Source organism: Notolepis coatsorum, assembly GCF_963971535.1.
Source record: "Notolepis coatsorum genome assembly, chromosome: 11".
Taxonomy (NCBI): domain Eukaryota; kingdom Metazoa; phylum Chordata; class Actinopteri; order Aulopiformes; family Paralepididae; genus Notolepis; species Notolepis coatsorum.
Window position 1 is genome coordinate 110463941 of NC_140175.1, and position 13602 is coordinate 110477542.

Consider the following 13602-nt stretch of genomic DNA (forward strand, 5'->3'; position numbering starts at 1 on the left):
CGATATATGCGGGGTCACCCCCCCTCAGCTAATTAACATTATGGATACTTTTCACAATAAATAAAATAAGAATTTGTTCTTACTTGCTTGCCTGGGTAAATATAGGTTAAATAAATCCAAAAATAAATAAAATAAAATTTAAACAGATACCGATAATTGGTAGGCCGATAATATCGGACATCCCTAGTTATTAACCAAAACAACTAAATGTACTGAGGGACCAAACCTACAGACAAGACCCCTCAGGGGCCTTTCTCACGCAGCCTTTGGGATCGAATCACCGCCCCGGAGCACGGGGGGGGGGGGGGGGGGGGGGAGTGTTCTCACTCACCCCTTTTGGGGTGCGAAACGGCGCTGATTCGTTTTACCCCCCGCTGAACGGGATCAGTTGGATTAGGTGGTCTCGGAATCGCGCCGTGCGGGTGGCGTGACACACAACGTCGTTACTGTCATGCTTGCTTGGTCGTGGTCGACCAGTAGATCAATGACATGTAATATAATTGCCACGAACGATGGGATAATGTTAGCTGCTGGACAGGCTAAGCTAACTAGCTCCGTGTCCCAAATAGCTGCAGCTACCTGTTGTCAAGTTATTGTTATAAGGACCCCAGTCCAAGCTACAACAGTCTGCATTCCCTTAACAATTGTTTGTATTGAGCCGTATTGTATTGTACCCATTATGCAATATGTTAAATAAAGTTTACATCCATTCATTCTGCTAGCATTAACGATTGGTTGAGCACTGCCACTGGCTAACATGAGCTAGCATTAGCTATCAGACCCCGTTAGCTCAAAGCTCCTCTTTCAACTTAACAAGCATTAAACAAAATGGCCCAGTCATCTATTCACCTTTGTTTAATACACACAGCGTTGTCTCTAATGTTATCTAACTACTGATAGCTCCCGATATCATCAGTTTGGTGCTAGCTAACTAGCGTGAGCTAACGTTAGCTTCTAGCCACAATGCTATACGGTTATAATGGCATATTCCATTGACGTTAGCATGCAGCTAACAATGTAGCTACCGATCTTTTTTTTAGACTAAACTATCCGCTCTTGGTGGTCACTTGTGTTGATGTTAGTTTTGTTTCATCAACAAATGACAGGCAGAACACAGTGAATGTATCCGTTTTGTTTATTGCACTTTTATTAGACTGAAAAAGAAGTGCTGCAATGGGTAAACAGGCAAAGATGGTGGCGCCCGGCGCCGCCTTGTTGACTTTCTTTGCAGGAAACGTGACAGGAACGTGACATCATCGCCTACGGCAAGCGTAAACGCTCAAAAGGCAAACCGTAAACAGAACCCGGAACGAAACAAGACTGCAGTGTGTACGCAAACTAGAGGGGGGAGAGGAGTTCGAATCAGATCTCGGAACGGGCCAGAACGGAACGGAATAGAAACGAATAGGGTGAGTGAGAAAGGGCCCTCAATGTACTGAGGGATTAGATTTACAGACAAGACCCCTCAATGTACTGAGGGATTAGACCTACAGACAAGAGCCCTCAATGTACTGAGGGATTAGACCTACAGACAAGAGCCCTCAATGTACTGAGGGACCAGACCTACAGACAAGAGCACTCAATGTACTGAGGGACCAGACCTACAAACAAGAGCACTCAATGTACTGAGGGACCAGACCTACAGACAAGAGCCCTCAATGTACTGAGGGACCAGACCCACAGACAAGACCCCTCAATGTACTGAGGGACCAGATCTACAGACAAGACCCCTCAATGTACTGAGGGACCAGACCCACAGACAAGACCCCTCAATGTAGTGAGGGACCAGACCTACAGACAAGACCCCTCAATGTACTGAGGGATTAGACCCACAGACAAGACCCCTCAATGTAGTGAGGGACCAGACCTACAGACAAGACCACTCAATGTACTGAGGGATTAGACCTACAGACAAGACCCCTCAATGTACTGAGGGACCAGACCTACAGACAAGAGCCCTCAATGTACTGAGGGATTAGACCCACAGACAAGACCCCTCAATGTACTGAGGGACCAGACCTACAGACAAGAGCCCTCAATGTACTGAGGGACCAGACCCACAGACAAGAGCCCTCAATGTACTGAGGGACCAGACCTACAGACAAGAGCCCTCAATGTACTGAGGGATTAGACCCACAGACAAGACCCCTCAATGTACTGAGGGACCAGACCTACAGACAAGAGCCCTCAATGTACTGAGGGACCAGACCTACAGACAAGAGCCCTCAATGTACTGAGGGACCAGACCTACAGACAAGACCACTCAATGTACTGAGGGATTAGACCCACAGACAAGAGCCCTCAATGTACTGAGGGACCAGACCTACAGACAAGAGCCCTCAATGTACTGAGGGACCAGACCCACAGACAAGAGCCCTCAATGTACTGAGGGACCAGACCCACAGACAAGAGCCCTCAATGTACTGAGGGACCAGACCCACAGACAAGAGCCCTCAATGTAGTGAGGGACCAGACCCACAGACAAGAGCCCTCAATGTAGTGAGGGACCAGGCTTACACAGACAAGACTAGGGATGGCACCGATCCGATACTCAGTATCGGGCCGATAAAGGTTAAATTCACAGGATCGGATATGGGGAAAACGGGAAGTATTTTCTGATCCGATACATGCCATAAAGCGTGCCATCGCGTCAACAGTAGGGGTGGGAATCACCAGTTTCATCATGATACGATACGATATCGATTCTTTGGACAACGATACGATATTTGCCGATATCACAAAGTCTCTCACGATACAATACGATACGATTAGATTCAGGTGCCTGCAATCGATATGAGATGATATCATATGCCCATTTAACACAATCAGTAACATTTAGATCAACAAAAAAAAGGTAATGAAAATATCATTTGACATTTGTATTTTTGAGCTCTTCCAGACATTTAAAGGAAAATCAATCTATTGTTTTTAATACAAATAGACCTCCTGTTCACTGTAAAGTGCCACGTTTTTATATATTGAGCTTTAAACTTTAAGCTACATTTTTTGGAACTCAAAACTCACAACCTCCCTCTCCCAAACCGTTCCTACAACAATTTGTTGATGTTGCATGATCATGTATAGGCCTACATTTATTATGTATTATATTGTTTATGTTTAAATAACATTTAAACATCAAACTCCTCTGACCTCATCTGGTCTTTCCAAAGCTTTTCAAGGCGCACACACACACAGAAAGGGAGAATGCTATGCTGTAACATCTACACACACGGAGCTACTGCTGTTGTTCTTGGGCGGATATGAGACTCGCCACAGGATTTTCAAAATAAGAGTATCGATATGAATCGATCTTATTACATCGCATCGATCCGATTCGATTGTTGATAATTACATCGATGTATCGATCTGGATCGATGTATCGTCCCACCCCTAGTCAACAGTAGCAGGGCTGTACGCTAAGCTTTTTCACTAGGGGCACAGGTGCCCCTAAATGAGAAATTTAGGGGCACAGAATATTTTTTAAATAACAATTTTACCATTATAGTGCAAAAAAATATGTTCCTCCTGCCTCATTACTGTGGTCCTTTTATTTAATTTTTTTTTTATTTATTTTTTTAAACTTTGGCCATTCCCCTGGCTCTTTTATGTGTTTATCACATTTATACTGGTCAAGGATGACCGACAGAAACAGGCTGAAAGGGTTCAGATGGGGGGGAAGACACTCTGGGAAAGGCACGGCTGCAGTCGGGATTCGAACTCGCTAAGCCCCAGATCCGTGACGAGCACGGTTGTCCACGGCGCTGAAATAGCGCTCGCGGTACGTGGTGAGCTACTGGAGCTCCCCCTTTTATTTAACATTTAAGTGCTTTTGTTTTCAGGTTTGTATCTTTTATAATGAACCAACTGAGAAAGTGTGTAAATCACTAATAGAACAAAAACAACAAACTGTGTGTGTGTGCGCGCTTGTAGTGCTCCTTGAATGAGATCACCACAACACACACACACACCATTGCATTAATCAGGAGGACAAGAAAATCTGCATACCTTTGTTTCACAATGAAAAGTGCTTTATAAATAAAATTAATAATTATTATTGTAAATAACCCCATGAAAGGTTTATTTTTTTTTTTACCTGCTTCATATTTGTGTCGTTACTGGTTTCAGGGTGTGTCTAAAGTGATCAATGTGTTGGCCCGTTTATAGAGATCTATGCCAATGTTTATGTATATCCGGGACTTTTTTTTTAATAAGAATTGAGAGGCCTACTACGGTATTTGTATATGTGACCTTTATTTTGAAAACTGTGTTGCGACGCAACCTTTTTTAAGTTTGCGCTTTTGACCACGTTCAGTTCAACTTAGCTCGAAGGAAAGACTAATCAAAAAGGTTTAATTAGGCTGTCAGGTGGCATAGCGGAGATTGCGTTCGTCACCAACGCCGGAGATGCTGGGTTCGCATGTTCGAAATCCAGCTCCCGGCGTTGTCACCAGCTTGGCTGGCCGTTAACACTAATACAATTGGCAGTATTAGAGGGTGGGAAAGCTGGCGGGTGGGTCCTGGGCGTTGTGGACAGTGACCCCTACAGTTCGGTCGGGGCGCCTGCTCAGCGAGGGTAGGATCTGGAGAGAGGTAGTGCGGCCTCCCACATGTTACACTCTCCCAGTGAGAATCTGCGCGGCCAGGCTGGCTGCCGGCACATGCGTCGGAGGAAAGCATGCGACAGTCTCCGGCCTCTCGGACCAACAGTAGGGGAAAGTGCGCAACAACCAGGAAGGGTGGAGAAAAATCAGAAAAAGAAGGAGGGGGGAAAAGACAAAAAAAGATAAAAGATAAATTAAAAAGGTTTAATTGACCCGTATGAGGCCATAGCTCTTACGGTAGGACTTTGATTGTTTATAGAAGAGGAATGTAATACTATGCAAAACAAGAAATAAACAGTGATTTTACCAGGCAGCAGTAAGTTGCAAGCCACTTTCATACGGGGAACCGTGACAATTATTAGTATTATCTAAGTTATTTGCATATCGTCTCATTATTAGATAGATAGGTTGATACTTTATTGATCCACGGAGGGAAATTTAAGTAGACAGAATTTAAGTATTGAAAAACGTCCCAATAGTGGGCTACTCACCTAATGCATGGGTGACATTTGTTCTAAGTGTCCCCGTCAATCATCACTGCCAGATCCGACTTAATTTAATCGGCTATGGTCTCTTATCATCTCTCCACATCGGACGTGGTTGTCATAAGATGGACTGATATCCGCTCCGTTCTTCTTGCAGAGCAAAATTAGCGTATTTAAAATTATTGAAAGGAAGTTCTTCTTTGGCGATGCAATAGGCCACATTCAGTTTCGTTTCGATTGTTCGCTAGGAATTATGGGATTTGGTGTTGGATGTATGGACTCTACGCAGAGACTCTACGCATACATGGTATTTAATCGCACGATAGACTACAACTACCAAGTAGAATAGCGTGGCCCATATTCACTTCACACGCAAATATTTTGTTCACACAGGCTATCGGACGGGGGCTACGCAGTAAATTCATTCATCGCCGACAGATTTTTTCATAGCACGGCAACATTATGTCGCACTGTACAGCCCTGGTTGTAGGCTAATGTTTTACTATTTTTTTATCCAATTTGTATGGATTAATTTAGGAGTGAAATGCGAATTAAGGATTGAAATCACTACTCGCAAGGTTGCCCCCAAATATTATTTTCCACTCGCACGGGCCATATTAACACATTCCCTGCCACGGTTATATCCATCAATGTAGCCTCACTGCCACCACTGTAAGCCTATGGAGATGTTCACCTTCTTTGCAGGGCTATAACTTTTTAAATTGTATTGCTAAATTGACATTACTATGGCACATTCAACATCGATTATCTATCGTTCAGGATGTAGGAACGTTATACTTTTTCATTCATAGATTCGTACAAAAATACCTTCTAGAATATAAGTATGTTTTTATCGTTTTCTGCAGTAATTCATAGAACGTGAGTTATAGGCATAAACGCATATATAGATTATCAATTGCCGTTTATTCCCGATACACGCTATATAAAAAAATGCAACTGTATATGATCGTATACGTTATGAGTCATCATGCGCGGATGAAAGGGGGGGGGGTCGTTTATAATTCCGTGATAGTCAGTAAATGCTTTAAGTAGTATGGGTGATATATTGATCAGATCGGTTTGGAGTGAAAAGAATAAACAATTGGGCTGAAAATAGCGGCAACGTCCTCTTACCGTACGTCAATGAGACTGGCGGTGAAAGATCCCAGGTATAGGACGTCGATCGCCTAGGTCCATTTCCGGTTTGTATGTCGCAATAAACGCCGAAATCATATCGATTATTAAGTTCATAAAGCGATCGATATGTACTATAGGGTCTGTCGGGAGCCTTGCGACAATATCTGACGGCCGGATGAATTTAATCGACGCACAACAGCCATATCCTGTTTACCAGTGTAACTCGCCCGACCATCCACCAGGCGGCGGTATTGAGCCGTCGTTTTTTTTATAGCCGTAGGGTCCAGCTGCAGCGCCGGAGGTGTATATATGAATTATGAATGCCATGGCGAAAAAAATGAAATATTGATCTCAATATCGATGTACAGCGTGGTTTGGCAGACAACGCATGGACGGCAATAACGCTGTACAACGTGATTGGCGGGGAATGTGTTAAGGGGCAATTTGCGATAACCGCGTCGCACTGTACAGCCCTGAGTAGTAGCATGACAACAACGCTAGCATTAGCTAAACGTGAACACTGCGGTCATGTCAGCTGTGTGGAGTTATTTTAAGATCAAAGAAAAAGGCAAAACAGCCTGTGGTGTTCAATGTACTGAGGGACCAGACCTACAGACAAGAGCCCTCAATGTACTGAGGGACCAGACCTACAGACAAGACCCCTCAATGTACTGAGGGATTAGACCTACAGACAAGACCCCTCAATGTACTGAGGGATTAGACCTACAGACAAGACCCCTCAATGTACTGAGGGACCAGACCTACAGACAAGAGCCCTCAATGTACTGAGGGATTAGACCCACAGACAAGACCCCTCAATGTACTGAGGGACCAGACCTACAGACAAGAGCCCTCAATGTACTGAGGGACCAGACCCACAGACAAGAGCCCTCAATGATACTGAGGGACCAGAGCTACAGACAAGACCCCTCAATGTACTGAGGGATTAGACCCACAGACAAGAGCCCTCAATGATACTGAGGGACCAGAGCTACAGACAAGACCCCTCAATGTACTGAGGGATTAGACCCACAGACAAGAGCCCTCAATGATACTGAGGGACCAGACCTACAGACAAGACCCCTCAATGTACTGAGGGATTAGACCCACAGACAAGAGCCCTCAATGTACTGAGGGATTAGACCCACAGACAAGACCCCTCAATGTACTGAGGGATTAGACCCACAGACAAGAGCCCTCAATGATACTGAGGGATTAGACCCACAGACAAGAGCCCTCAATGTACTGAGGGATTAGACCCACAGACAAGAGCCCTCAATGTACTGAGGGATTAGACCCACAGACAAGAGCCCTCAATGTACTGAGGGATTAGACCTACACAGAAAGATAGAACTCAAGAATGTCAGATGAGGCCAATTGCCATTAGATATGAGGAAGGAAAGTAGGAACTTCCCAGTACAACATCCATCAATGAATGGCATTGAATTGAGTGTATGGGATTTACAATATGAATAATAATACATCCATTTTATATAGCGCTTTTCCAGATGCTTAATCTGGAAATCTAAATTATAGAACGACTGTCGAACCATGTGTGTGTGTGTGTGTGTGTGTGTGTGTGTGTGTGTGTGACATGCACACGTGTCCTACCTGCAGATCCAGTCAATCTTGAAGACCCCTCCCAGCATCTTGGCATTCATGCCGGCGGGCAGCACCCAGTGGATAGGAGAGCCACCGTGGTGAGACTCAGATATGAGACGGGCAAACCCTACAGACACAAAGTACACCAGGATGAGACAACTGAACCCTACAGACACAAAGTACACCAGGATGAGACGACTGAACCCTACAGACACAAAGTACACCAGGATGAGACGACTGAACCCTACAGACACAAAGTACACCAGGATGAGACGACTGAACCCTACAGACACAAAGTACACCAGGATGAGACGACTGAACCCTACAGACACAAAGTACACCAGGATGAGACGACTGAACCCTACAGACACAAAGTACACCAGGATGAGACGACTGAACCCTACAGACACAAAGTACACCAGGATGAGACGACTGAACCCTACAGACACAAAGTACACCAGGATGAGACGACTGAACCCTACAGACACAAAGTGCCACCGGTGATTGTTTTTCGCAGCTGGAGCAATCAAGCCCACTGACACACACTGTTTCAGTGCAATCAGACACACCTGCCGGCTGCCGGCGACAATAATAATCACTTTATTTGGGCTGACAGAGCTACAGAACAACTGCATCTGCATTTGATCTCATCTTGTCGATGGTGTAAAATGAATTAGGTATATTGTTAGTAAGTTAGCCATGTAATAAGCGGGATAAAGTATAGCTATACTCGGTCATTGTCGCAAAATAATTGACCTTCACCGACGTTTAAAACACCTCGGCGAGGCGCCTCGGTGTTCTAAACTCTGTGTCGGTCAATAATTTTATTATCCCTTACATATTTATATATAAAAAAAGAAAATATATATATATATATTAGAGCTGGGCCGTTAACGTGCTGCGTTATCGCGAGACTAGTATCGCGCGATAATATAATTGACGCCGTTAATCTTTTTCTCAACGTTGGGTCTGTATTGTCCTTAAATACTTGCCGTAGTTCCCAGCTGTGGTACCAGGAAGTGATTGCACTACCGGAGCTGTAGTCAGAATAATGTGTTAAACTAAAGTAGTGGTCCGGTAATCATTGTTATACAGGTGAGGTTAAGAAGTCCTCAGGATATAACACAATTCGGCGATGAGGACGTCTGAATCTGCGCAATGCAAGAAAAAAGAAGTCCGTTGCAAGCTTTGTTTACATTATTAATGTTAGCGAGTTAGCATGTTAGCTCACGTTGATACGGGCGGCACTGGGAAACATCTACAAGAGGAGGAAATCCACTTTACACACTAAAGGAAGGATCGACTGGACTATCGTGAGTGTTTACAACAGAAATGGCTTGGGTTATTGGAAATATTGGACCGTTTGATGACAATGTAGCCCCTTTCGTGACTGTGATGCACGGAGTGAATCCACAGTCACTTGCTCCTCAATAGGAAACTAACCTAGATTTACCATGAAGGACTGGTTCTGGCTGAACCATTCGTTATACAAGAATCACAGAGACGTTTCAAAGGTGCTCACAGTTGCACGAGGGTTTCGGACAGAGATACGGGATGGTTTGAAAGCTCTGCGTTGCTAATAAACTTTTTAAATAATTTTTATAAACTGCTCAAACAGCATTATTTCCGCCGTTGGGTGATCACAGCGCATGCGCACCATCCCTTATCTCTGTCCGAAATCCTCGTGCAACTGTGAGTACCTTTGTAATTTCTGTGATTCCTGTATAACGAACGGTTCGGCCAGAACCAGTCCTTCATGGTAAATCTAGGTTGGTTTCCTATTGAGGAGCAAGTGACTGTGGATTCACTCAGTGCATCACAGTCACGAAAGGGGCTAATGACAATGTGGAGCAAATAAATGAAAATGGGGGACCCTGATGTAAACAAGACAAACGTCTTTCCCTGGTCTGCATCCCCTTAACAATTGTATGTATTGAGCCGTACTGTATTGTACCCATTCTGCAATCTGTTAAATAACGTTTTCATTCATTCATGGAACTGTTACACTGAGCTTGCACTGAATTTGTTGAGAAACCTGCTTCTGCAGCAGTCTGTGTGTGAGCAACCAGTCAGCAGCATTGTGAATTTAGAGATTCACTAAAAGACACATTGAGAGACAGGTTTGTCTGTGGATTAAGAAATGAAGGTTCACAGAAGAAACTACTGACGGAGAGTGATTTGACACGAGAGAGCTGTCAATATCAGTGTAACAATGTTAATGGCATCAAAGGAAGGGCACAGAAAATTACGATAAATCTGGTTTTAAAAGAAACACTGGAAATTACAAAAAGAAGAGACATGTTCATGCTGTTGAACAAGGAGACAGAACAGCTAGTGACTCCTCAGATGAAGAGGAGAGGATAAATCTCCTCCTCTGGTCATTATTTGGGTAGAACACACCTATTTTGAACACCTTCGGCAGACTTTTTTTTTTTTTAGCCATTTTAATCTAGATTAATTCCAGGATTGCAGGTAGATTAATCTAGATTAAAAAAAATTATCTATGCCCAGCTCTAATATATATATATATATTTACTTACATGTTTTGGCCTTAAATAGTTTCAAAATATCTGTCATTTCTGAAAATAAGTTACAAAAGTATATATATATAAAAAAAGAAAAAAAAAGCGTTTTGGAAAATAGCTCTTTATTTGATTATCATAAAAAAGTGTTTTCTATACAGAGATATCGACATCGGTAAATATCGGTATCGGCCAGAACAGCAATATTAATATCGGTTATCGGTATCGGCCACAGTTTTCACATCGGTGCATCACTAGACAAGAGATAACACTGGAGTTTGGACGAATAACACTGTAGCATGGACGAAATAACTATGGAGTTTGTACAAATTAACAATGGAGTTATGCATTGATTGCAAAAAAAAGTGTTGCATTGATTACCTTGGAAATTGCCGCTCTGCCTGACGGAGAAGACCAGTATGACGCTCCTGGCTGCGCGGAACGCAGCATTCAGCTTCTTCTCGTTGACCGGCAGAGTGGACCACACTCCCTGAGGAGCACACACTACATTTACAGCTTCAATTCAAAACGCCAACACTGGGATTCATCATTGAGCCGATTTAGCCAAACGTGCCTTTTCATTAACTCAAACCTTTATTTAAAATTCAATGACAAAATGGAAACAAACAAAACACGAGAAGAAAACTGCCTGGGGTACATACATACTCCAGTGGGACTTAAGCCCCTAAACCTGAACGTTTCTTCTGCCAATAGAGCTTAAAACAGAGCTTATGGAGAAGCACAGAAAAGCCCCATACCTTAGCTTTGGCCAGGGACACGTTCTCATGGTTGTTACTCTTGATGAGGAAGAACCTGGCTTCTCTCAGGACGTACTTCAGTCTACTGGTCTGGTCTGTAGGGGGAGGCAGAACACAAAACAGGCAGGTTAAAACATCGTTTTTCAAGGCTGTGACTTCCAAAACGTGGTTTGTAAGATCGAGGGTCTATGAATCGTTATGCTGCTTGGAAAATTGGTATAATCATCAGAAATGGGGGCCGCATTTGGGGGAAAACAAAATATCCTGGAGGTCAGAAAAAGAAAAAAAAACACGCGAAACATCCGACCCACAGTGGCGTAACCTACAGTACTTACTCTCCATGATGCCCTTGCGTACAGCTCGGACCGATGACGACAGCTTCTCCTGCTTCTTCTCAGAACCTGCGGGGTTGAATGCAGAAAAGAGATTAGGTACAAAACTTAGGGTAGGGGGCAAATGAGGTATGAACTATGAATGTAGTGCAAATATCTTTAACACTTTCTTCGCCAGGCTTATGTACATCATTATACCCCTCTCTGCCAGCTCTATTTGTCTATGGAGAAGTTCCCCTTCTTTGCAGGGCTATAACTTTTTAAATTGTATTGCTAAATTGACATTACTATGGCCCATTCAACGTCAATTATCTATCGTTCAGGACGTAGGAACGTTATACTTTTTCATTCACATATTCATACTAAAATACGGTCTAAAGTATAAATATGTTTATCGTTTTCTGCAGCTTTCTCCAGAACGTGATTTATAGCCCTAAATGCATTATATTGATGATCAAATACAGTTTGATAGCGATCTGCGCGAGATAAAAAATTTCAAATGGACGTGCTTCTAGAAGTTACTACTTATCATCTGATGTTGACCGGATGGGGGGGGGGGGGGGGGGGGGTCGTTTATAATTCCGTGGCCAATGTTAGATGATTCATCTAGTGTGGGTGATATGATCATTAGAACAGTTTATATCGAACAGGGTAAAAAAAAAACGCTGAAACTCACCGTAGCTTCCTCGTAGCGTTGGGCGATGAGCAAAAATATTCCTATTATGGGATGTTGAAATATGCGATCCATCTCCATGTTGTATAATAGTATATACGTCCAAATCATGTTGTTTATCGAGTTATTGGTAACGGATTGCTATCCGTTGTGTCTAGCTCAAGTCCCGGGACTATTAGCGAGTGATCGGACCGAATTGGAATGAGCACCAGCTTCCGTTTCCGGTTTCCGGTTTGGGCGATCCGCCGATCGGCCACCAGATGGCGCTCTTGAACCGTTGGAGAGTTGAGAGGGGATCAACAGTAGATCTCAAGTCTCCGGGGGAGAAATATGATTGCGATCACAGATTTTTGAAATATTGATCTCAATGACATGTTACGGCGTCATTGGCAGAATTAGCATGGCGGGGAATGACGAGTTTAGGTGTCTCTGGCAGAGAAAGTGTTAACACTTTGATTGCCTAAGGCTAAATTCATGATATACCATCCGTTGCCAGCTCTATTTAACATGGAGAAGTTCCCCTTCTTTGCAGGGCTATAACTTTTTAAATTCTATTGCTAGAATGCCATTATTAGGGCCCATTCAAGGTCCTATATGTATTGTTCATGGTGTAGCAACGTTAAACTTTTTCATTCACATATTCATACTAAAATATGGTCTAAGGTATAAGTATGCTTTCATCTCTTTCTGCAGCTTTCTCCAGAACGTGATTTATAGCCCCAAATGCATTATATTGATGATGAAACACAGTTTGATAGCAATCGGCGCAATATAAAAAATTCCAACTGGACGGACTTCTGGAAGTTACTACACGTCATCTGATGTTGACCGGATGGGCGAGGGGGCGTTTATAATTCCGTGGGCAGCGTTATACCATTCATCTAATGTGGGTCATATGTTCATCAGATCAGTTAGTATCGAACACGGTAATATTACACGCTAAAACTCACCCCAGTCTCCTCGGGCCGTTGGGCGATCAGCGTGGGGTAGACAGTTTTCCATTATGGGATGTCGAAATACCCGGTCCATTTCCAGGTTGTATAATAGTATATACGTCCAAATCATGTTGTTTATCGAGTTATTGGCAACGGATCGCTATGTATTGTGTCGAGATCGAGTCCCGGGACCAATAGAGAGTGCCCGGAAGTAATATGGGTGATCACCACTTCATCCACATGACTTCCTGTTTGGCGCTTCTGCTGATCGGCCACCAGATGGCGCTCTTGAACCGCTAGAGGATTGAGAGGAGCTCAGAACTGTGTGTGAAGGCTGCAGAGGGGAAATATGATTCCGATCACAGATTTTTGAAATATTGATATTAAAGACGAGTTAGGAGCGTCCTCGGCAACTTTAGCATGGCTAGGAAAGACGCCTAAACACGTTTTCGGCACTTAGTGTTAATAATAGAGACTTGGTTGTCATGTTTTAAAACCTTGATCTCCAACCTTTGTTAATCAAGATGTACGCGTTTAATTGATTTGTTATCCTTGCT

At 43.4% G+C, this 13602-nt stretch overlaps 1 protein-coding gene across 1 annotated transcript in view; it reads right to left on the minus strand.

Moving 5' to 3' along the window:
* Positions 1-13602, minus strand: part of ythdc1 (YTH N6-methyladenosine RNA binding protein C1) — a 61210-nt gene that overhangs the window by 18971 nt on the left and 28637 nt on the right. The window contains exons 5-8 of the mRNA XM_084325437.1: positions 11441-11506; positions 11106-11200; positions 10729-10837; positions 7835-7952 (exon numbers count right to left, since the gene is read on the minus strand). Coding sequence (XP_084181563.1) covers positions 7835-7952; positions 10729-10837; positions 11106-11200; positions 11441-11506 — 388 coding nt within the window. The remainder of the gene's footprint in view (positions 1-7834; positions 7953-10728; positions 10838-11105; positions 11201-11440; positions 11507-13602) is intronic.